The sequence below is a fragment of the Aulostomus chinensis genome, chromosome 18, assembly GCF_037954235.1.
Source record: "Aulostomus chinensis isolate RoL2024-O1b breed Wild chromosome 18, RoL_Achi_v1.0, whole genome shotgun sequence".
Classification (NCBI taxonomy): Eukaryota; Metazoa; Chordata; class Actinopteri; order Syngnathiformes; family Aulostomidae; genus Aulostomus; species Aulostomus chinensis.
Genome location: NC_141337.1, coordinates 23,467,776 through 23,492,846, shown reverse-complemented (window position 1 = coordinate 23,492,846; position 25,071 = coordinate 23,467,776). Strand labels below are relative to the sequence as shown.

The 25,071-nt window shown below is 46.7% G+C and overlaps 2 protein-coding genes across 2 annotated transcripts in view; both read left to right on the top strand.

Moving 5' to 3' along the window:
- LOC147245819 (uncharacterized) overlaps positions 1 to 15,578 on the top strand; it is a 48,629-nt gene extending 33,051 nt beyond the window's left edge. The window contains exons 3-7 of the transcript XR_015110224.1: positions 8,913 to 8,984; positions 10,860 to 11,055; positions 12,461 to 12,582; positions 14,428 to 14,689; positions 14,933 to 15,578. The gene's annotated coding sequence lies outside the window, so the exon portion shown is untranslated. The remainder of the gene's footprint in view (positions 1 to 8,912; positions 8,985 to 10,859; positions 11,056 to 12,460; positions 12,583 to 14,427; positions 14,690 to 14,932) is intronic.
- Positions 15,579 to 20,696: 5,118 nt separating this feature from the next.
- LOC147245818 (uncharacterized) lies at positions 20,697 to 24,274 on the top strand. Its single transcript, XM_086185297.1, has 5 exons — positions 20,697 to 21,172; positions 21,355 to 21,430; positions 21,604 to 21,777; positions 23,604 to 23,777; positions 24,043 to 24,274. Exons 1-5 carry the CDS (start codon positions 20,980 to 20,982, stop codon positions 24,272 to 24,274), a joined length of 849 nt encoding a protein of 282 aa, XP_086041423.1. The 5' UTR covers positions 20,697 to 20,979.
- Positions 24,275 to 25,071: the final 797 nt, after the last annotated feature.

The following is a 25,071-nucleotide window of genomic DNA, read 5'->3' as shown; positions in this document are numbered from 1 at the left end:
CACCACTCCTCCTCTCGTTTGGACCACTTTTTAATTAGTAACTCAATTGTGAAGGACGTCTTTGACACCAAGATTCACCCTATTGCCATTAGCGACCACGCACCAGTCACTCTGACACTCTCAAAAAAAATTAGAACGCCGCTTTCTAAACAATGGAGATTTAATACATCATTGCTCAAGGACCCCAATTTTATTAAATTCTTCAAGGAGGAATGGACGATATTCTGTGAGATAAATGACCAGCCTGATGTCTCAGCTTGGGTGCTGGGGCAGGCGGCAAAAGCAGTCATGTGAGGCAAAATAATATCTTCCTCTTCACATCAGGAAAAACAGGAGAAAGCTCTCGAAACAGAATTGGATGAAAAAATTCCAAATTTGCCAAAATTAAATCAAGACCAAATAACGGCTCTGGAGTCACCGATTTCAATGGAGGAACTTCAAGAAGCCCTTAAACATTCGCCGAACAAGAAAGCCCCAAGACTGCAGAAGATTACAAAGAGTTTACAGTGTACAAGTACAAAGATTTAGTTGTTCATTTCCAGAACATCAGAATCTAGGAATGGAATCAGGAGGGTAGAGTGGAGCCGACCCCCCTCTACCCTCCCCTTGTCTTTGTGGGAGGCCACAGCGTACCAGGTGATGATGACGATGACGAAGGCTGGTGGAGTGCATCGTCATCATCACCATTGTCATCACCATCATCACCATCATCACCATTGTCATCACCATCATCACCATCACCACCATCATCAGGTCGAACCCCCTCAGCTGCAGGAACTCCATGAGCCTTATAGGTCGCTTGTGTCCTGCTGTTATTGACTCATGAAATCAGAATCAGGGGAGTTCTCAGATCTGATCTCAGAGCCTCATTGGCTGTCAGGTTCCACTCCGCCCTCTCCTGTCTGTTCTACCCGTTCAAGGATTCATTCTTTTTTCCTCCACCTTTCACTTTTTTCAGCTCTTTGCAGCTTCACTGTCACCTTGCAGTTTCTGGAGGAAATGTTTCTGAGGGCCTGAACACGGAGGACTACATGTTCTCACACTCACTCCCTTCTCGATCCACGTGAAGGAGAACGTGGAGGGAGGGCGCACGCTGGCGTAGGGCCAGAGTTCTGATGTCAGTGGAGATGACAGACGCAGATCACAGCGTCCAGTCAAGATGACAACATCAGAGACACCATCGCTGACAGCAGCCAGTGATCCTAGGATGACAGATTCAAGGACACCGGAGTGTAAAGGAACACGTTTCCTACTCTCTGCAAACACAAACCAGTCTACCAGTCGACCAACAACTCAGAATGGTTCCCTATCAGGAACTGGTGAAGTTGGGACAGGGCGCATTCGGCCAAGTTTTCAGGGCCAAGGAAACGGAAACTGGCAGAGTGAGTAGCTTGAGCTGGGACGGGATTAGACGGACTGTTGTCATTGACTTAGTTTCCATGTGTCAGCATCTGCTCTCATGTGTCCCTCAGATCGTGGCTCTGAAGTTCATCGAAAAAGATGGTCGCTCATATCAGGAGATCCGACTCCTCAAGAGGGAAATGGCCGTTATGAGCAAAATCCGCCATCCCAACATTGTAGCGCTGCTGAGCAGCTTCCAAATGGAAAAATATGTAAGACAGCGATGAATCTTCCCTCTGAATGCCTCCTGCTCTCAGGTGGATCCTTGATCCGCTGCACCATCGTCTCATTGTGTGACCAAATCTCTCCACTGTGTCAACAGCTTGTTTTTGTGATGGAGTACGCTGGAGGCTCCAACCTGCTCCAGGCCCTTCACAATGGTGGGACCTTCCCAGAGCACCAGGTACTCCTTCATTACACACAGTCACGCCGGACATGACACTCACTGAGACTTCACCCCATCAACATTTGCACTTCTCTCCCTCTTCCAAGGTCCAGAATTTTGCCTGCCAGCTGCTCTCAGCATTCCACTACTTGCACTCACGTCACATTATTCATCGGGACGTGAAGACGGCCAACACTGTGCTGGGGGACGACGGCGTGGTCAAACTGTGCGACTTTGGGTAAGAAGATTTAGACATTGAAGGAAAAGGTGGCTGTGAGCGTCATCATCTACAGGTGTGTTTATATTTGATGCCGTTCTGTCTCAGGTTTGCCAGGGCCTTGAGGAAGCCCACGTCCAAGCTGACGTACCAGATGGGAACCGTAGCCTTCATGTCCCCTGAGCGGATAAGGGGGGAGCCCTACAACCACACTGCTGATCTCTGGGCTCTGGGCTGCACCCTGTTTGAGCTCCACACTGGGGAGCTTCCCTTCTACTCAAAGTCCAGACGCCAAATGATGCAGCTCATCCTGGAAAGCTCGGTTGAGTGGCCCAACAACATGAGCCCCAGCTGCAAGGTACAACAGCTCCATCCTTATACTGCGTCCTCAGCTGCTAACTAGCTAGCTAGCCACTGTGTTAGCATGCTCAAACACAAGCTAACGTTAACAGCCAAAAGATGCTTACTGCTGCTTATTAAGACAAAGAAAAGTGTAGCGTCCTGCTCACCGTGACCATGTGACGTCTCCTTTACAGAGTTTCCTGAGAGGTCTGTTGACCAGAGACCCTGAGGAGAGGCTGTCATGGCCTCTGATCCTGACTCATCCTTTTGTTGCTGGCGGTGTTCATCACTTGGATGAGGACGGTGACGAGGATGAAGATGAGGAGAGACCTGAGTCAGAGGACAGCAATGAGACGAGTGACAGTGATGAGACCAGTGACGAAGAAAGTGATGAAGATGATGATGAGATCAGTGAAGAAGACGAGGATGAGGACAGTGAAGAAGACGAGGATGAGGACAGTGAAGAAGACGAGGATGAGGACAGTGAAGAAGACGAGGATGAGGACAGTGAGGACACCGAGGATGAGGACAGCGGGGACACCAGCGATGAAGACAGCGAGGACACCAGCGATGAGGAGAGTGATGAAGACTCTGAGCATCTACAGCTAGAGAACCTGGTTGGAGAGCACGATGAGGGAAACGGAGACAGGAGGATGAAGCTTAAGAACCTCCGATGGATCCGTAAAAAGCTGGGTCTGAGGTCCACCACGGACAGAACCAGGGAGTACAGGCTCCAGGCCCTCTCCTTGAAGACAGACATGCAAATCCTCCATCTCAAGATGAATAAAGAGATCGAGGCAATGCGAGAAGACGCAGCTCAGAGAGAGCGTTCTCTTCGGAGGGAGAGGGAGAACCTGAAGGTGACACTCGAGGCCTGTGTGGGGAAACTGGCCGCTGACCTCCAGGCGGAGAGGCGGAAAAACGCTCTCCTGGAAAAGGAGCTGCAAGAGGTCCGCCTCCGTGAGGAGGTCAGGAAGAGAGGAGAGACTGCTCTTGAGGTGGCAGAGACCCACCAGGTGGAGCGTCACACAGAGGTGGGGCTTCAGCAAGATGAAGTCAGGGAGGAAAACCTGGACCTTGAGAGAATGCAACAGCCCCTGAACCACGGGAGGACCTCCAGAGAGGGGGCAGAACCGGTTCCAACAGCCCCTGAACCTCTGGAGGACGCTGCTGTGCCAGAAGTGAAGAAAAGGTCCTTCTGGAAAACAGCTGGGATCTGTCTGGGTCTGACCCTGATCCCTGTGGCCGTAGCGGCCCTGATTGTCAGGCGCTGATGACCCAGCCGGGGTGGGGGCTGTACTGGTGGATCAAGAGTTCTGGTTCTCTGATGAGTCCTGTATTATAAAGCAGTGGTTCTGAGGGTCCAGGGTCTGAGGAGGCTCCCCAGCAAGGATGGCATAAATGATGAGGGCTCAATCACCGGCTGATCTTGAAATGTAAGGAATTCAGGGGTGTGTAAAAGAAGCTCGACTGCGCCCCCTAGATACTTTCAAATTGTTCCCACTAGCTGCTTGTTTATGAACATGAAATTCAGCAGACGTGTGGAACAAGCTGGTCAGGGGCTGATGCTGCTGGGGCCTGGCAGGGCGGGTCTACTACCTGGATCCAGATCCTCCTCTCCTGGCAGACCTTCAGAGGACTCACAGCTGACTCATCATTTCATGTTGTTTTCATGCTTGATTCATTAAATGTTCTTTTGCTCAAAGTTGTTCTGACACACAAGTTGAGTTCACTAAATAAACACTGAGTTGGTGAGTACATTTGTCAAGACCATGTTGGACTCTGTGGTGTCTCTGGACCCCTGCCCACTCCGACCAGCGACGACATGTTTAGCCGGACGTCATCGTTCAAGCGCAGGCCGTCGAGGTGGCGCCCAGCAAACCGAGGGGGCTTCCTCCTGATTTTCTCCTCAGTTTCCTTCAGGAACAGAGATTCCAGCGTCTGCTGGTCCAGCCTCAGTTGCCCCTCTTGGTCGTGGCTCCATGTGAACGCTGCTACTCTGTCCCTGACAGCTGAACTGAAACCTGGAACTCTGGTTTCTTTTGCTTTTAGCTTTACTGTCTTAACTCTTAATAAAAACATGGAATTCTAGAACCCCACGTATTCAAACAGCTCAGGATTTGTTTGGAACCCACATAAAAGAAGCATTTCATACAAAGATACATCAAAAATATTGAATTTTATGTTTTGTATTTTGTACCCCACAAAAAAATGACTTGAGTGAAGGGTAAACTTATTTGCAGTCTTTTGCGTGTGCAGTTACCATTGTTTTCCAGCAGAGGGAGGTAGTGGTGCTGTTTACGGGAAAGGAAGCGCAGCGCAACGGCGTTTACGGGTTCGGCGTCAAATTGACAAAGACAAAGGAACCATTTATTATCAACCTCGTCGTTCTTTTGGCTCAGTTTCACAGTCACAAGTGTGAGTTCACCCATTAAAAAGACTTCCATCCAGGTGCTGATTCTCTGTGACTATCAGAATGGGTCCAGACCCTCCTGCCCCCAACCAACCCCCGCTGGTCCCTGAGTCTGAGGGAAGCTCTAAAAGCATGGTGGTGGTGCTGGAGAGGTGAAGGTGCGCGTGACCGAAGGAAGTGAGGAGCAACAGCTGATGTCTGAGAAGATGAAGCAGATTCTCTCATGGAGCTCCCCCAACCAGGAGAACTGAGCTGGCTCAATCCAGCCTCAGGGTCCCTGTCCTCGACCTGGTCTCCGGTGTCCAGCAGCAGCTCGTCGCCCCTGAAGACCCGGCCCTTCTTGACCGCCGCGGCTCTTCGGACCACACGCTCCCCTCGCCACATGTCCCCGAGTGCTTCCTAGTGTCCTCCTGGTGGAAGAGGACATGAAGCAAGAATTTAAAGGAAAAATGGAACCTTCTGTCATTCATGAACAATTCTTTGCACCGATTGTCATTTATTTGACTCTTTTTGTTTTAGCATCAGTGAGACTTGTTTATTCTACTTTTCATTATTTAGCCTCTAGTGATTTGGTATCGTGGAGAGTCCTCGTTTTCTAAGTTCTTGCGTGCTGCGGCTGGTGGGGCCTCCACCCGTCCGGTGGTCCGAGTTCAGTCACCTTGGATGTGACTTTGATTTGTGGCTGCACATCCTTGTTATTGAGGTGTTTCATGTTGAACTGCGTCTTTTATGAGAATCAGGCTTTTTGCTCGCTGCGTTTTAACAAGTGATTGAAATTCAGATGTCGGGGTACTTTGTTCCCGCTTTGGAGCAGTACTAAAGTCGGCCAGCAGAGGGCGCGCAGAGCTCGGAGGAGCTTCATGCCAAATTGAGGTGAAGTGGAGAAGAAATCCTCCAGCCGAGCTACGCCGACGCTAAACGCTGCCCCTCTTGATTTGTCAACCCAGGTGGGCTACAATTCCTATGAAATACATAAATACGTGTTCCCGATTAAGGGATGATAGTATTGCGAATAAGTTGTGACTATCTTTAATGTTTGAAGTTGAAGACTTTGTCGTAATCTTTTAAATAGAGAAGTTTGCTACATGCTAAGCTAGCAGACCTGTTGCTAGGTAACACCGGAACACGGAAATGCTCTGAGGTGTTAATATTTGTTCTGTATCAAAGCCAAAAGACACAAAAGGTTCATGTAGTTGTGTGTGTGTGCGTAGATGTCATTTAGTTAAGAAATATAATTTAGAGCAACAAGGAAATTCTCTCCTTTTTCGGTGTGGGTTTGCTTGGTGTTCTCTAGTTGAACGTCTGTGTCCCCCTCCCTTATCTTATTATATTGTATTTTATTTCATATTGAGACTTCGATGGGCTTAAATTATTGTTTTGTGTTTCCTGCGTCAAAAAGCTGGAATCAATCCTCCAGTGCAGTCATGGAGAGAGCGGCCTGGAAGTGGGAAGGTGGGAGTCCCTTTCCTTCAGGATGCATCCAGGTCGCCCTTCAATTTGGCCTGAACAAAGAAAGGTTTTTGACCCCGAAACCAAGCTGTTTGATCTGCAAACAAAATTGTGAGATGATCTCAAATTGCATTTAAAAAAAAATTAAATGTGGAAAGATTTGCTCCCAAACCTGTTTTGTTTTATAGCATAAAGTCACACAAAAACCCTGATTTATGTGGCAGCAAATCTTTTTGACTCTCAAACAAAATCTTCAGCTGCAAGCAAAGGTTTTTATTTTGTAAACAAAACTTTTCATTTGCAAAACTAAATGCATTAATAAACCCACTTAAATCCTAAAAATAGATTTACTTGCAGTTAAAGGAAAATATTCCAAAAGGGACAGTTTTGCTCTCAAGTATCTTGTGATTACAATTTTGAAGAATAATGTCATTAGAAGTTTGTGTACAATAAAAACTTTGATTGATGTAAATATCATTAATGGGTGGCGCCGTGGAGCAGTGGTCATCACTGTGGACCCCAGCAAGAAGAAGTGTTGTCACCACACTGGATTTCAGACTTTGATTCGATATTTTGAAAAATGTTGACATTCGATTTGATTTTTGATGCCAAGCAGCCACTCAGAATTGAGTGCAAAAATGTTTCTTATTGAAAGAAAAATAAAGAACTTTATTCTTGAGGTCGAGAAGTTTTGCAAGTTTTTCTGTACACATTAACAGTACGCAAACAAGTTTTAATATATGTAGCCTACTGAGCATTAGCTTGAGCTACCGCTCGCTAACAAGACAACACGTCAAAGTCAAGCCCGATAGATGTGGTAACTCCAGGCAACACGTACTTCAAGTTCTGCTGTTAGCAGCCTCTGGACCTCTAAATCTACTCAGGTCCGGTGTCTGTCATGGAGGAGCTTTGCTACCTTCGTCGTGTTCCCTCCTTTTGTCGACTCAGTTCTGTTGCATCTCTTGCATGTCGGTTTGCTGCTGTCCTTTCCGTGTTCATCCGACTCAAATCCAAAGAACCTCCGAACAGCACTTCTACTGATTTGTTTATTTCTTAAAACTGGTTGTGAAGGTCCTGCAGACGCCATCTCACGGCAGCTTCCACACGTAGAACGACGACACGACAAAAAAATACAGCCAGCGGTGTTTGTGTGAGCGAGGCAGGAGGTGAAGGGCTGCTGCACGAAGGCTCGCTCCCAAGGGCAGCGCTCTGTGTGTGTGTGTGTTTGTGTGTGTGTGTGTGTGTGTGTGTGTGTGTTAATCCAGACTCTAAATTGACCGTAGGCGTGGCTGGGAGAGCCAATGGTTGTCTGTCTCTATGTGTTGTCCTGCCATGGACTGGTGACCTGTCCAGGGTGTTTCTACAACAACTGATTAGAAGAGTCTTTTGTTGTGAACTCATAATCCATGTTAATCTGTTTTTTTAAGTACCTTCAGGCTCAGGCCCTATTAGGTTTTTGTTTGTTTTTTCCCTCTTCTCCTTTTCCTCTGCAGTGTTGTTTTCTTCACGCTGGATGAAAACGACGACGTCAGACCCTTTTTTCCATGAGGAAAATGAGACTAAGACGAACGGAAGTCAAGTGTTCCTTTATTTTTGTTTCATCCTGTTTTATTGTGATACAATACTCATATTGTGTGCCTGTGTGTTGTCTGCTTCTGCAACAAAACACTAAAAGTAAAAGGTAGAGAAAGAAAAAGAGGGGAAAAACTGACCTTTGAAAGTTGGATCAGTTCCAGTGCTTCATTCTAACACCTGTATTGGCCTATGAAGTACATACACATATATCTTTATAGGTATCTTTGATATTTGACTAAAACCTTTGAGTTTTCGTCGACTAAAACTATCAAGGATAGAAATGACTAAAATGTGACTAAAACTAAGAAGCATTTGGTCCAAAAGACTAAAACTAAATCTAAAATGCCTGCCAAAAACAACACTGCTGTGGCCTTTGGCTCCCTTTGACTCCCTTTGGCTCCCTGTGGCTCCTTGTGTTTCCCTTTTGCTCCTTGTGTTTCCCTTTTTCTCCCTGTGGCTCCCTTTGGCTCCTTGTGTTTCCCTTTTGCTCCCTGTGGCTCCCTTTGGCTCCTTGTGTTTCCCTTTTGCTCCCTGTGGCTCCCTTTGGCTCCCTGTGTTTCCCTTTTGCTCCCTGTGTCTCCCTGTGGCTCCTTGTGGCTCCTTGTGTCTCCCTTTTGCTCCCTGTGTCTCCCTGTGGCTCCTTGTGGCTCCTTGTGTCTCCCTTTGGCTCCCTGTGGCTCCCTGTGTTTCCCTTTGGCTCCTTGTGTCTCCCTTTGGCTCCCTGTGGCTCCTTGTGGCTCCCTGTGTTCGAGGGGTTTCTGGGTGCCCTGGTGGCCTGGTCTTGACCTGCCTGCTATCCTGGACTGGGGGCGTGTTGTTCTGGTCCCCCACATCAGCTACAATCAGCTCCCTGCATCAGCCAAGACAAACCGTAGCATACACACACACACACACACACACACACACACACACACACACACACACACACATACACACATGCGGAGCACACTGATCCATAATCACACACTCAGACATTTATTTTAAAATTATATTAAACCAAATGGTAAATTTGCACTGGAAATTCTGCAACCAATGTTTTTCTTGTTTTTCTTCTGTTGTTATTGTTGTTACTGTTTTTGTTTGTTAGTTTGTTTTTCTTTCTGCTATTGTTGTTGTTTTTGTGTATGCAGAGTAAAACTGCTTCAGTCCAACAAGGCACCAGGAACATTGATGCTGCTCGCCCCAGCTGCTGAACAGGACAGGTAATTAAAAAAGAATAGGACGTCTGAATAACTTTGCTCTACATTTTCTTTAAAGAAGTGGTTGTGTGTCTTTGAGTGGGTTGGAGGTCCTTGTACTCTTCTGTATAGAGTTGCTACGACCACGATGCAACCTCCTGCATTCTAGTGCATTTTAAAGCTGGTTTAATATCGCTGTGACAAGAGAGCAAATATCAAGTTAAATGGTGGGTTTGGTAAACTACTACATGTCCCAGACATGATTCTCTTCCCCTTCAATGGCTGTCTTTCACTAAGGCAATATTTTTCCTGCGTTTGGCACCCACAAATCAAAATGGAACAAAGAAAAAAACCTCAGACTTTGGACTTTAAACTTAGTCAGTCTTGAGGTATTTTCCGGATATTTTCCCCTCCGAATGGGAATGGGACACAAGGCATGACAACTCAATTGCTTACGGTCCTTAAATGAATTTAATAAACATATTCAATCAACATTTACAAATATAGATGAGGATCAAACTAGAACAAATATAAAATGACTTCACTGCTCATAATACTGACATTTCTCAGAAATCAATGTATCTCCAGGCTGGGTGACAAACTCCTTCTCTCTCCCTCTCGTTCCCTCTCTCCATTTCTCTTTCCCATTCTCTCTCCTATCTCTCTGGTCTCCACCTGATTCTCCCCCTGTAGTTGGATCATGCTTTCATATGATGTCATGTGTTTGGTTAGCATCTGGTAGCATGAGGTGGTGAAATGTGCAGAAGCAGAAACGCCGTTTTGGTGTTTTTGTTCCATGCCCACATACTTGCTTGGGTTGTGAGCTGTGTTTCCTTTGGTTGGCAGTTCTTAGGATGTGCTTTTAGCTGAGTTTCTCTCCATCATGTTGGTATGCTACATGTCAGGATTGGAGCCTACTAGCGTGTTCAAAGATCGTCTGGAGTGCAGCACCTCACTCTGTCCCCCTGGTTGGGGTCACTCGGGCTCAAAAGATGCGTATGGACAGTCCTTAACATCACCTTTATGGGTGGGGTGGGGGGGGGGGGTGAGCGCATAGAAAATATTTTGGCTTTCCAGCGCTCGCACACCTGTCCACTGACTGTCTCTGCTCTGGTCCACTGCAGCGATACACTGTTGCTGCCCTTCAGCAACGAAACCTTGCTCAGTCTCTCTCAGGAGAGAGAGGGGGATTGTCCAGATGAAATTATATTACAGAATAAATGGTACAGGCCGATAATCGGTTCTCAAAGATCAAGCATCTCAACAATCTAGTCCATACATGGATGTTTTGAATTCTGACCAGAAAATGTACCCAAATTATGGTAAAAGTGGGTGGGTCCAATGACATTGGACCCTAAAAGTGGGTGGGTCCAATGTCATCGGACCCTAAAAGTGGGTGGGTCCAATGTCATCGGACCCTCAAAGTGGGTGGGTCTGGACCCACCTACTCATAATGGTGGTGACGCCAACGTGGTACAGCAATGTTACGATGTTAGTTTTCAAAATCAAAACCTTGTTAACTTCTAACTCATTGAGTCATAAGTAAACAAGGTTTTATTTTGAAAACTAACATCGTAACATTGCTGCACCTTCTTCTCTGTTGAGAGAGTGAAATGAACGGACATCTCATCTCAAGATGTCCTGGGTCCAGGTTTCCGGGATCATGAATAACTTCTGCGTTACTTTACCATGAATTCTTTGAATTCATTTTGACAGAGTTGATCAGCAGAACTCTGGTGATATCAGTAGCGAGTCCAACCAGCAACATCCAGCACACCTGGACTCCATATTGATGGTATCCAAGTGTACCTTCACACGCTGTAGGCCAGCAGGTTTTCAGTCACACGTGTTCTGTTGTCGCTTTCGATCACTCTGCACTGACATTTTACCCTGTTCCAGCTGCTTGAGGAGAACATTGTCCATTTTGTGAAGAAAGAGCTGAAGAGGGTTCGGAGGGTTCTGAGTCCTGATGACCCAGAAGAGGTGTTTGGTGAGGAGGACGAGCAGAGGAGCAGCAGAGAGGCGTTTCTGAAGATCACACTGTGCTTCCTCAAGAGGATGAATCAGGAGAAGCTGGCTGACTGTCTGCAGAGCAGTAAGATGATTTTAACAGCGTTCAAGTTCTCGTGCATTGTATTGTTTTATGTGAATGAACGTTCCATAGATTCAAGCCTTTACCAAACAAGTGCCCACAATGTTCATTAGCACAGGCTATCAGGGCCATTTGTTGATAACAGCTGAGCATTCAATAAAATCACCCCAACATATGGATCAGCAAACTGTCTGACCTCGGTCTGCCACACCTGCAACTAGACGAAAGACTTCTGAACAAACCACACGCAGACTGTAAAGCTACCCCGTCTCTCCTCCACCATTAGAATCAACACCCCAAGGCTGGATGATGTGGAGGTCCAACCTACATTCATTAGACATCTATGACTGCATAGCAGCTCCTTCCAAAAAAGTCCATCATAAAATCTGCAGATGACACAAAAGTAGTGGGGTTCATATTTGGAGAGGATGAGGTGGCATACAAGGATGAACACAAAATAGAAAAAAAGCATGAAAGAATATCACATCACCTCAGAAAAGGAGGCACTGATCCTCCACCACTTTTCATCGAGGGTGAGTGTGTGGGAAGAGTCCAAAACTTTAGATTTATAGGGACTCGTATCCCTGACAACCTCACCTGGTCTGCCAACACAAAGGATGCTGCGAAAAAGGTTCAGAGATGCTTTCTTTGGCTGCTGAAGAGGAATAACAACCGTCTGCAGACGGTAAAAACAACAGCCCGCAAAATCATGGGCTCTTCTCTTCCTTCCTGGAATAGATGGCCAACACTCGCTACTTAAGCAGAGCCTCAGCCATCATCAAGGACGAAGCTCATCCTGGTCACCATCTGTTCCACCTCCTGCCTCTGGGAGGCGATAACCATCCATTAAACCCCCGATTTCCAGAATCAGTCTCAGCTTTTCCTGACAACCATACACACACTGAATGGGCTCAAATCACACACACACACACACACACACACACACACACACACACACACACACACACACATTCATTGATTGAGTCCGTTTTCTTTTTTGTTTTTTTTCCTCGAACTACATTTATTGATTTTTTTCTATTTCCGATTGAGTTTAGCTATTTATTATTGAATGGGTATGGGGACTGTAGTGCTGTGTGGCTGGGTTTTCTGTGGCACCTGGACAAAGAGCAGCACTTTTAATTTAGTTGTACTGCTTTTGGCAGTGTAATGTCAATAAAAGTACTTGGACTTTTATAATGTATCTACCGTCTTATTGTCTGACTTAGTTTTGAGTAAACCCCTTCAGGAATGTAACATTGGTTTGTATCTTTATTTGACAAGGTCAGTGCATATTTATGAACAATTGACATCATGATGTCATCAAAATATGTCAGATTTAGTTTGGAGCTAATTTTACCTGAGAAAACCTTCGTAACCAGCGCCACTGTCCTCACTGTCCCACCCGCAGGCTGTGCAGGATGAAGCTGCTCCAGGAAGGCCCGCAGCCAGGGCAAGCATCGTCAACTAGAATTGGGTTAACTCAGACCAACTCAGATCTTTCACTCAGATCCTTTAAGTAACCCAGGATTGGTGAGTCTGTTGTCTCTGTTCACCCTTTGGTCCTGCACTTCCTGCTGCCACGAGGCTACGTGAACAAACTGTGTCAGTAACTTTCCTCTTAACCTGTATATTCTCGTGTAGTAGATCTACCATCTATCTAGCTTTTAGCAAGTAGCCTAGCTGCCAGTATTGGCAAGTTCAGAAACACAGCTGTGTGACAGCCCGGCCAATGTGAGGCATATTGTCTGGTGTGGTAAGCCTCTCTGTCTTCCTCTCCTCCCACGTTATTATTGGCATGACCGCTGACTGGGAGCACCTGGGCCCGGTGCTCCTCTCCAGGGGAAATAATAATCATGATAATAATAATAATAATTATGATTTATATAGCGCCTTTCACGACACCCAAGGACGCTTAACAATAACACCGAAAACAACAAGACGACAAATTTAACAGGTGAAGGCCTGGGAGAACAAGTGCCTCTTCAACAAAGATTTAAAGGATTCCAGGGTTTGGGCCTCGCCCAGATGTATTGGGAGCAAATTCCACAGAGTGGGAGCATCCACACTGAAGGCCCTGCTCCCAAAGGTGCGTCTGCTTGTGCAGGGGACGGTCAGGAGACCCAGGTTGGCAGACTGCAGGTTCCATGAGGGATGGTGAACGTGAAGGAGGTGGGATAGAGACTGAGGGGCCAGTGCATGCAGAGATTTGTAGGTGAGGATGAGGAGTTTGAGGGTCATCCGGTATTTGGTGGGGAGCCAGTGGGGGTGGGGGATGTGCTGCCAGGGTTTGTTGTGGGTGAGAACCCTGGCAGCCAAGTTTTGCACATGTTGAAGCCTGTCCATAGTTTTATTGGTGATCCCATGGAGGATGGCATTCCAATCGTCCAGACGTGAGGTGATGAAGGCGTGTATGAGGGTTTCAGCAACAGAGTCAGAGTGATGGCCGGAGTCTGGAGATGTTTCTGAGGTGGAAGAAGGCAGATTTGGTGACAGATTTAATGTGTGAGTCAAATGAAAGGGTTGAATCCTGGATGACACCAAGGTTGCAGACCTACGTGGACAGAGAGGTGGAGACACCATCCACTGAGAGGACAAGATCCAAAACGTTTTTAAGCAGAGCGTTAGGAGCGATGGCAATGACTTCCGTTTTCTGGCTGTTGAGTTGGAGCAGGTTGGTGGTCATCCAGGAGTGGATGGTTGAGGATGGATGGTGGAGCTTGGTGGCAACTGCTCTCTCGAGTGTCTTCCTGATGGAAGGGAGGTTGGAGATTGGTCGATAGTTGCCAAGGTCAGTGGGGTCCACTCACAGATCCAGACTCATCCTGCCTGTAGCAGTTCCATAATAGCAGACTTGGACCAACAACCCCAAGTGGGTCAGTGCTTCTTCCTCTATAGACCCAGACCCACTGATCCGAGTGGATCCGTTGCACTTCTGCGGTGGCAGACTCTGACTCACTAACCCAAATGTGTTAGAGGAACTTCCTAAATAGCAGACTCAGATACCCAAACCTGAATGGATCAGTGGAATTTCCTCAATTGTAAGAAACAGCAGATTCAACTGAGCTCCGGAACTTTCAGTAGCACAAAACATCGCTCAGTTTCGTTGGTAATGGGAGAGTGGGTAAGACCTGGTGTGACATTCTAGAATTCCGACTATCGCTACAAATTAAGCAGCTTTTTCACCTCCAAATTAACACAAGAAAACTGTGTGTTCATGTTAGTTTGCAATGTCATGAAATGAAATGATCACGCCTGTAAAACGGATGTGTGAGCGTGTTTCTCAACATGACCGACTTCTTCTTTGGTTCAGTGCAAAAAGAAAACATCAAAGTAAATCCTTTTGGTTCTGCCTAAATTTTTGTCTCTGTCCTGCAGCGCTCTCGTCAACCAGTCCCCTTGCTCCTCGGGGCAGATGACGTCAGCGGGCATTTGGGCTGTGTGTCATCTAGGATTGTGGTCTTGGTGATACTGACTCAAGTGACTCAAAAGACCCGTTAACCCGGATCTGTTAAGCGAGTGACCCAGAAGGACTCGAATCCATTAAAGGAACCGAATGTCCTACCTCTTTCATCAACACCATCAGAGTGCTCTCAGTAGCCAAGAACAGTCTAGGATTCGTCCAGAAAAAGCAGATATGGTAAGTAAAGTTGCAAAAGAACTGTTAAGTTTATTCATGCTCCCAACAACCTAAATGTCTGATCCATTTCTTTACACAAATCTTCTAATTGTACTGTGCAAGTTAGAATCAAGTTTTTGTATTGGTATGATTGCATTTGTGTTAATTATGTACTTTTTTAAGTATGTCAAGTCAAGTCAAGTCAATTGTATTTATTTAGCACCAAATCACAACAAAAGTTCTCTCCTGACTCTTTCCAAGTAGAGCAGGTCCAGCACCTCACTCCTTCAATGAACCTCCACCCAACAGTTCTCCATCAGCAAGCACATCCTGGAACAGCGGCGACGAAAACCTTCCTTTTAACAGGCAGGAACGTCGAGCAGACCCAGGATCAGTGGGGACAGCCTTCTGCTTTGACCGGTTGGGGGGAAAGAGAGCAGGAGAGCGGGGCAGAGACAAAGACAGAGAATGGAGGAAGACAGATATGCAGAAGGAAAGAGTGGGACAGAGATAAAGAGAGTGATAAAGGGAAGAGACTGATGGACAGACGGGGACGTGAGCAGGTGGAGCTACGGGTGGCAGCTTGAGCCTCTTCAGGTCTGCAGCCTCCTCCAGCAGCACCTGGGATCTGGGATGAGGGGAGCCCGAAGGCTTCGGAGAAGAAGACGAGTTAGTGATATGTATGAGTATGATTTATGCATGACACATATAGGAGGACAGAGATGAGTAGAGAGAAGCCCAGTGCTCCATGGGAGATCCCCGGCAGTCTGAGCCTATAGCAGCAGATCTAAGGGCCAGCCTAAGTAGTCCAACTATAAGCCTGATCAAAAAGGAAGGTCTTAAGTCTGCTCTTAAAGGTCAAGAGGGTGTCTGCATCCCGGACCGAAACTGGGAGACAGTTCCACAGGAGGGGAGCCTGATAGCTGAAGGCTCTGGCTCCCGTTCTACTTTTAGAAACTCTCGGAACCATAAGTAACCCTGCATCCTGGGAGTGGAGGGTTCTGGCTGGATAATAGGGGACTAGGAGCTCTGTCAGGGATGAAGGAGCCTGACTGTTGAGGACTTTGTATGTTAGAAGGAGAATTTTGAATTCTATTCTAAATTTGACAGGGAGCCATGCAGAGAAGCCAGTCCAGGAGAGACATGGTCTCTTCTACTAGTTCTTGTCAGCACGCGGCAGCAGCATTCTGGACCAGCTGGAGAGTCTTTAGGGACTTATTAGTCCAGCCTGATAGGAGGGAATTGCAGTAATCCAGCCTGGAAGTGACAAAGGCATGGACTAGTGTTTCTGCATCCTTTTGAGACAGGATGTGTCTGATCTTAGCGATGTTTTGTCAATGAAAGAAAGCAGTCTTAGAAATTTGCTTCATGTGGGCATTAAAGGACAGATCCTGATCAAAGAGAACTCCTAGGTTCCTTACGGTCGTGCTGGGGGCCAAGGTAATGCCTTCCAGGGTACCTGTCTCATGAGATAGGGTGTCTCTAAGGTGTTTTGGGCCCAGGACAATGACTTCAGTTTTATCTGAGTTTAATAGAGGGAAATTATGGGTCAACCAAGTTTTTATCTCCTTTAGACGGCCTCCAGTTTAGTCAGCTGATTTATTTCATGAGGATGCACTGATACGTACAGCTGTGTGTCGTCTGCTTAGCAGTGAAAACTAATGGAGTGTTTCCTAATAATGTGACCGAGAGGAAGCAGATAAAGGGTGACGAGGATTGGTCCACTAAGATCTAATAAGACCAGCACAGAGACCAGTCCCTCATCTGATGCTAGTAGGAGGTCATTGGTAACTTTGACAAGTGCTGTTTCTGTGCTAGGATGAATCCTGAACCCTGACTGGAAATCCTCTCATGAGCTGTTGCTATGGAGAAAGTCACAGAGTTGTTGAGCAACTGCTTTCTCCAGAAGTTTGGAGAGAAATGGAAGACTTGATATTGGTCTGTAGTTGGCCAAAACTCCTGGATCCAGGGTTGCTTTTTTGAGAAGGGGTGTAATTACTGCTACTTTAAAGGACTGTGGGACGTAACCAGATACCAGCAACACATTGATCATGTCCAAGAGAGAGGTGCTAACGAGGGGTAGAGAGTCCTTAAGTAGCTTGGTTGGGATGGGGTCGAGAAGACAGGTGGATGGTTTAGAGGAGGAAATGATTGAACTGAGCTCATCAAGGCTAACGGTAGAAAAACTGTCAAGTGCATGTCTGGTCCTCCAGCAGCCTCGAAGGCTTCTGAGGCTATAGGTGCCATGTTGTCAGCTGATGGCAGGAGGAGGTGAATTTTCTCTCTATTAAGGACAATTTTGTCATTAAAGAAGTCCGTAGAATCTTTTCTGCCCAGGGAAACAGGAATGCTTGGTTCAGTAGAGCTGTGGCTCTCTGTCAGTCTGGCTACAGGACTGAAGAGGAACCTGGGGTTGTTCTTCTGCTCCTCGATGAGTGCCGAGTGGTAGGCTGCTCTCGCTATACGAAGGGCTTTCTTGTAACTTTTAAGGCTGTCTTGCCGGATTGTATGAGACTCCCCCAGTTTGGAGGAGCGCCATATTCTCTCTAACTTCTGGGTTTTTTGTTTAAGCTGTCTGGTTTCTGAATTGTACCAAGGTGCTTGTTTCCTTGGATTTATAGATTTCTTTTTAATGGGGCAATTGAGTCCAAAGTTGTTCTTAAGGTGCCTGTTGCACTCTTGATAAAATGATCAGTTTGGGAGGGACTAAGGTTGACAACAGTGTCCTCTGTAACAGTGGGACAAGACACTGAATTTAGCGCCAATGGAATCCCTTCCTTAAATCCAGCTGTGGCCTGATCAGACAAACATCTGGAAACACCGTTTTCCTGAGTGGAGTGTCGTTGATGAGTGCAAATTCAAAAGCGATTAATTGATGGTCTGATAAAAGCGTTCTGTGGAAATACAACTGGATGTTCAGCTTCAATTCCACATGTTAGGACGAGGTCGAGGGTGTTGTTGTGATGGTGAGTCGGTTCATGAACAGACTGATGGAAACCAAGTGAGTCAAGAAGAGAGAGAAATGCAGCACCAGACTGTGGTTATCAACATCCACATGAACATTGAAGTCACCTACAATCATGACTTGATCTGATTTGAGAACTAAACTGATAGAAACTCTGAGAATTCAGATCAGAATTCAGAGTCAGGACCAGGAGGGCGGTACACAATAGTAGATAAGAGTGGCTGTAGAGTTTTCCAGGCTGGATGAGACAAACTGAGAATCAGGCTTTCAAATGAATTGAAACTTATTTTGGGTTTGGGATTTATAACTAAACTTTTGTCAAAAATGGCAGCAACTCCACCTCCTGGGCCAGAGCCTGGAGGAATATGAGTATTAATGTGACTGGGAGGAGTGGATTCTTTTAGACTAACATACTCATCAACAAGCAGCCAGGTTTCAGTGAGACAGAGCAGGTCAGTACAATTGTCAGATATCAGTTCATTAACCATTTCAGTTTTCAGCATCAGAGATCTGATATTTAATAGTCTGGTAGCAGGTATCATGGATACAATGTAGGATTCAGTCAGAGGATTCGGTAAGGACTCGGACCATTTTGAAGGACTCGGTAAGGACTCGGACCATTTTGAAGGATTCGGTAAGGACTCGGACCATTTTGAAGGATTCGGTAAGGAGTCGGACCATTTTGAAGGATTCGGTAAGGATTCGGACCATTTTGAAGGATTCGGTAAGGATTCGGAATCATTCAAATCCTAATGAATCCCAACCCTAATCCCTACAAAGACTGGGTTGCTCCTTGTACTGATCAGTACAATTACAGAGTTTTACTCAAATGGTAAACGTTTGAGTTTCACCAACTACAGTGAATGTTTTTCTGGGACAACAAACCCTTCACTTGACCAAAACAAGAAAAGCTTCTGTTTGAAGCTGCTGTGTTATGTGAGCACCAAACTCAAAGCTACGAGCTCCTACGCTGTCAACTGCTATCATACCATTGAAAGACAGAACCAGATTCCATGACAACTCCTGTTGATTTTAAAAGAAATGTGTTGACACAAGAAAAATCAGGTTTTAATGAACAGATGATTGATTGTGGATATTAATCTCATTGTTGCATCATTGAGGCACGAGTGAATCTGACACTAATCCCCTTTGATTGACACTTAATGTGAAACGAGGACTAAAATGGACCCAAATGCAACACACGAGACATTGGTGAAGGAAAATGCAAAAGAACTTTCTGAGCAACTTGGGAAAGCTTGGCTGATGCAGAAGCACGTCCACCAGGGAACGGGAGCGGGTGAGAGGGGAAGGGGCAGCAAACAAAAATCAGAGCAAGAAAGGAAAAAGGTCCAAAAAAAAAAGGTCTTCTACAAAACACAACAAAGGAAAAGTCAGCATGGATGTTACCAAAGGGGCAGACAGGAGGCAGAAACAGGAGCAGGCAGGGTCGGCAACAGGCAAAGCAAGCAGGAGAAAAGTGCTGGAGACTCTCACAAAGCAGAGAAACAATCTGACAATGAGGAGGGCAGGGGAAGCTTCATAACCTGTGGGGTGAACAGGTGTGAGTGGTAGAGGCTGATTGGGGTGAAGATTGGCTGAGAGTGGGAGAGGGATGGGCAGCACAGTGGGCCTCACAGCAAGAAGGTTCCAGGTTCGAGCTGAGCGTGGGATCTCTCTGTGTGGAGTTGGCATGTTCCTCCTGTGCTTGGGTGGGTTTCTCCAGGCACTCTGGCCTCCTCCCACATCCAAAAACGTTGAAATTGACCGTAGGTGTGGCTGTGGAAGGGAATGGTTGTCCATCTGTATGTGTCGGCCCTGCGATGGACTGGCGACTCGCCCAAAGGCAGCTGGGATAGGCTCCAGCCCCCCTGCCAAGGGCCTCCGTTCCTCCTCCAGCCTCCAAGAGTGGCCTGTCAAACCTGGTGTTGAAGATGTGGGCGACGCCTCTGAGCTACAGAAGTCTATCTCCTGTGGTGTCACTGCAACCACAGTCAGTGCGTCAGATGTGAACACGAAGCAGTGTGACACCTGGAGGGAGCTGCTAGAAGCTACAGCACAGGAGCTGCATGGGGGGGCAGATCAGAACAGGGACTGCACTGCTGAAGGTCACCGCAATGCAGAGACCCTCATCCTCAAGTGATCCCAGCGAGAGCTTCCCAGAAGAACTGTGGCTCCTGAAAGCAGGCAAACCTGTCTCATCCAGCAGCAGATTGCTCACCTTGTCACCTGAGGTGGATAAGGAGGAGGAGCTCATTCGTGTTGGCGGCAGACTCCGTCATGCTGAAGACCTGGAACAGACAGTGCATCCTATGGTGTTGGATCCTGGCCACACCTCTTCATCACCCGCCGAGGAACACCAGCTGAGTTGTAGTCTGTCCTCTAGTCTGGGAGAACTGAACCTGAGGAACAACCAGCTGAGTTGTAGTCTGTCCTCTAGTCTGGGAGAACTGAACCTGAGGAACAACCAGCTGAGTTGTAGTCTGTCCTCTAGTCTGGGAGAACTGAACCTGAGGAACAACCAGCTGAGTTGTAGTCTGTCCTCTAGTCTGGGAGAACTGAACCTGAGGAACAACCAGCTGAGTTGTAGTCTGTCCTCTAGTCTGGGAGAACTGAACCTGAGGAACACCAGCTGAGTTGTAGTCTGTCCTCTAGTTTGGGAGAACTGAACCTGAGGAACAACCAGCTGAGTTGTAGTCTGTCCTCTAGTCTGGGAGAACTGAACCTGAGGAACAACCAGCTGAGTTGTAGTCTGTCCTCTAGTCTGGGAGAACTGAACCTGAGGAACACCAGCTGAGTTGTAGTCTGTCCTCTAGTCTGGGAGAACTGAACCTGAGGAACAACCAGCTGAGTTGTAGTCTGTCCTCTAGTCTGGGAGAACTGAACCTGAGGAACAACCAGCTGAGTTGTAGTCTGTCCTCTAGTCTGGGAGAACTGAACCTGAGGAACAACCAGCTGCAGGATTCATGAGTGAAGCTGCTGTCTGTTGGACTGGAGGATCCACACTGTCACCTGGAAACTCTCAGGTCAGACAACACCTCTCACTTTGTCACACCTTCACGCCGGTGACAGTCGTCGTTGGAGGTGTAATGTTTCCAAAGCAGCCTTCCTCTCGTCCATCTGTCCCGTTCTCCTCAACATCATATCTCAGGCCCTGTGTGCACCTGGTTTGATCATCCACCCTGATGTGTTCCATCACAAGTGGCTGGCTGTGCTGAGGCAGCGGTGCCGTTGGTGGACTTTTATCATGTTTGTCATTCAGAAATTGAAAAGCAGAAGAGGGAGAAATGATCATGATCCAGACCAGTTGTGTTTCTCAGCATGCTCCTAACTCATCAAATTCCCCAAGATGTTGATTGCAGCTGCAGTAACAATAATCTCTCTCAATGAGCTTCCACATGAGAATGTTTTGATCAGACGCTGCCCCTCTCTCTCTCTCAGCAGGGGGTATTTCCACTTAAACAAAGAGTATCAGCTGATGAGGCTTCAGTGTGACCCAGGACACCTTTTTCTCCCCACATTTGTGGACAGACCAGCTCTGAGTACGGTTTCAGTGCTCAGATCTCAGGATACAGTGTGTGTGTGTGTGTGTGTGTGTGTGTGTGTGTGGAGGTCAAAGGTCACTGTGAGAGCACAGTTTTTGGTGTGACTCAATGATTCACACTGGTGGCAAATATTCACTCAAATGTCTCATAGCATGAAATGATCACATTTTATATCCCAGGGTCAAAGGTCAACTTCCATGTGACATCATTATCCATTCATCAAGTCCATCTCAGTACCACCTTGAGGGATCAACGGTGATTTCCATTTCATCAAAATGACAATTGAAGTGTTCTGTCAAAGTCTTAAATGATCTGCACTAAGAAAATGAGGCATATATAAATAATGTCTCCGTGATTCTTGACCTTAAAATTAGAACATTTTTCATCGCTGACAGATGTGTTTTCAAATGTTTCCATTTCTTCTTCAGGCTGGTGAAGTGCAACCTCTCAGAGAGAAGCTGTTCAGTTCTGTCTTCAGTTTTCAGCTCTCAGTCCTCTCGTCTGGGAGAACTGAACCTCAGTAACAACCAGATGCAGGATTCAGGGGTGAAGCTGCTGTCTGCTGGACTGCAGGATCCACACTGTCGCCTGGAAGCTCTCAGGTCAGAATACAGCTCTTATCTGACCACGCCCCCACGCCGATGACAGTCATGGTTGTTATGTGTTTTCAGGCCTTCCTTCCACCCGTCCGTCCGTCCCATTCTCCTCAACATCGTATCTCTGGAAGGCTTTGAGGGATCAACGGTGACTTCCACTTCACCAAAATGAATGTTGAAATGTTTCACTGAAGTTCTTGAAAATGTTCTCAAATATGTTTGAATGTGCAAATGAGGTATCACCTACAACTTTCCCAGCACGTATAAAAGAACGTGATTTTAGACAACGTGTGCTCAGCTTCATGTGGTGTGATCAATGAAGAAGGATTCAGAAACCTCAAGTTAATCACGTGCACTAGCAGTTATCAGAAATGTCCACCAGGAGGCAGCACAGATCTGTTTGGGAGGTTTTTCCCACAACTCAAACATTTATACTCCTCTGGCAAAGTCTTTTTCACATAAATGTCTAATAGCATGAAGAGATGACATTTTGTTTCTGACAGGTCAAAGGTCAACTTCAATGTGACATAAAGTCATGCAAAATCACCTTTCTACTCTCATGGGGAATTGTGGGTCTCTTGAAACACAATGAATTGGAAGAGAAGTTCTGGACCTGCTAAGTTTGCAAAGGCTCATGAGAGAACTGTTGTTGTGATTGTGTGCTTCATCAGTAAAGTGGACTTGATGACCAGATCTCCCTCAGTGGTCACCACGTACCAGCATGAGTTTAACGCCAGGAGTGACAGACAACTTTTCCAGGAGTGCCTGAGTCCACTGAGTTGGTTTTTTCTGAGCGAGCTTCTTTTTCCAGTGAGGAGCAGGCGTTTGCTGCCGCCTCCATTAAAAATGCTGCAGTGTAGCCATCCTCTTCTTCAGAGTTGTCCTCCTGTTTAGTGCAGCGGCTCTAAGCACTTCTACTTGAATATCTCTGGTGCTGGTGTCATCACCGCCTCTCTCTGATGTGGGTGGGGACCTGTCACCTTGGTAACCCACGCAGTGGAGGAGAGGCTTTTTCCTGTTGTATTGGTTCATCCTCAAGTATGAATGTCTGGCAGATTCAAGAATAACAGAGAATAAGAAGTGTTTGATCCAGGCTTCAGCCCCCCCCCCCCCCGACCCTTAAGGAACAGCCCTTATAAGCGGTGTAGAAAATGGACGGATGGATGGAAGCGTTTGATCAGAGGCACGTGAGAAGTTGCTCTCCTGTTGTGTCTGGCATGACTCAGCAAGACCAGCCTGCACACGGACGTGACAATGAAATGACAGGAATCTGACTGAGCAAATCAGTTTACAAGAGGAAAGTCTAAACAGAGGCCGGGTGGGAGGCTCCATTGTTGCTGTTCGACAGTATGAACTTGACAAATCAGCTGCTGGTGTGTCTGAGGGAGTGAGACCAGATGGACAGAATACAGTTGTTTGTCCAACAGTTCATCTTGAACATCAGAAGAAGGAGAAGAAGAAGAAGTCCTTCATTGTTCCATGGACATTGGACGGTGAAATGTTGCCTCTGAATTTAAACCGTCCTCTGTGGAGCAGTGAGGGGCAGCATGAAGTGCTCAGGGACCAACCCCAGACCTCCTGCCAGAACCTTGGTCAGCAGCACAGACAGGAGTAATCAACCTAGCATACCTGCTTGTGATCGATTACTCTGGCCTGTCAGCTTTGTGACTGAGGAAACTGCCAGTAGGACAGCCCAGCTGTACGACACCCCTTTAGCTTCAGACTCTTACATCAACAATGAACATCCCACTTCATCTTAGTGAAGACTGTCGGTGTCTGTGTGATTCTTTTGATATGATTTTGTAAAGGGAACTATGTTTTCTTAACTGCAGTCTGGAAGGATCTCAGGTCAGAGAGGAAGGCTTTACTTCTTTGGCCTCAGCTCTGAGGTTCAGCCCCTCCCCCCTGAGAGAGCTGGAGCTGAGCTTCAATCATCCAGGAGGCCCAGGAGTGAAGCTGCTGTCTGCTGGACTGAAGGATCCTGGCTGGAGACTGAAGACTCTCAGGTAGGAACATAGAACCTGAGCTTCAGCACAGCACTGCAGGTTATGAGAGAACGTGCTCAGAACTGTTTCAGTCATATTTCCTTCTCTCTCTCAAAGTTGATCACACTTCACGGGGTGATATGGCCCAAAAGCAATAACAGCCATATTGATGACATCACCAAATACTGATTATTTTTCTTCTTTTTTTAAGTTTAATTTCAAGAACATATAAATTCAACAGGCCAGCATGAATGTCAGTGACATCTTTGTGAATTCTTCCCTCCAGAGTTCAGCCGTCACCAGGAGATGCTGGAACGTGGCTTAGGGGGTCGAGGTCATCAGTTGAAAGACGACATACTGGAGTGGGTCCTTGCTGGACTCTAACCCAGAAAAGGAGTGTTGAGGTGCACCGGGAAGCTTCAGAGCCTGTTCAGGTGGAGGTTGATTCACCGAGGCTCAGTTCCCCAGGCAGCTCCAAGCTTCAGGTTTTATCAGCTGGTTCAGACGCTTGTATGTAGATTGAATATGAAATAAACTCTTCTGCATCACACACCTGCTGTCTCTTTAGCTCTCCTTTCACAAGCTCACACCCAGGAAACTTCCTCTCCAAACTGGCGTCACAAACAGGATCTCACATGCAGCTGAGAAACAGTCAGTTGATCTCAAAGTCCTTCTTGGCTTTTGCCTCACCGTATCAAAGCTTGATGAGATCTCAAGAGCTGGAATTGGTCTGCACGGTTGTGAACGACTATCAGAGATCTCTGTAGGTAGGAGGGTGAGCTGCTGCTGGTCGGGGCAGCTGCTCTCCTGCCTGACCAACAACAGAGACATCTTTTCCAAATTGAGCAAAACTATTGAAAGAAAGCAAGTCAGGATCAAGATCAAGGACAAAAACAAAACCTTTCGGAGCAGAAGTTTGGTGCCCTTTGAATAACAATGGAACATTGGAACGTAGAACTATAAACTTCTTCTCTGTGTTGAGTGTCAGTCTGAGCTGTAAATGGATGAGTGACAGTGAAAACTGCCCTCCACTGTTCTCAGCCTTGGTCTGTATCAGGTAGGACGAGTTCAAGTGGCCAGTAAAAGACCTCTTTGTTAGCTTAGTCACTCTTGTGTACGTACAAAGACCCGAGTGCTGTTTAAGTGTTCAAATCTGAAGTTCAGGGTGAGTGTTCGGCCCAGATGTGGAGGCACCAGAATTAAAGTGTGTGAAGGTGACATGTTTGAAAAAGTTGACTCGTTCCTTTGGCTACGTTTTCAAATTTAAACTTCCTCCTGCCAGGTTTTCTGAACAAAACAATGGAAACAAGCACCA

Coding starts and splice junctions, on each gene's coding strand:
- LOC147245818 (XM_086185297.1), top strand. CDS start 20,980: ATGTTGATTGCAGCTGCAGTAACAATAATCTCTCTCAATGAGCTTCCA. Junction 21,431..21,603: donor ACCACCTTGAGGGATCAACG/GTGATTTCCATT, acceptor TTTCTTCTTCAG/GCTGGTGAAGTGCAACCTCT. Junction 23,778..24,042: donor TGGAGACTGAAGACTCTCAG/GTAGGAACATAG, acceptor TCTTCCCTCCAG/AGTTCAGCCGTCACCAGGAG.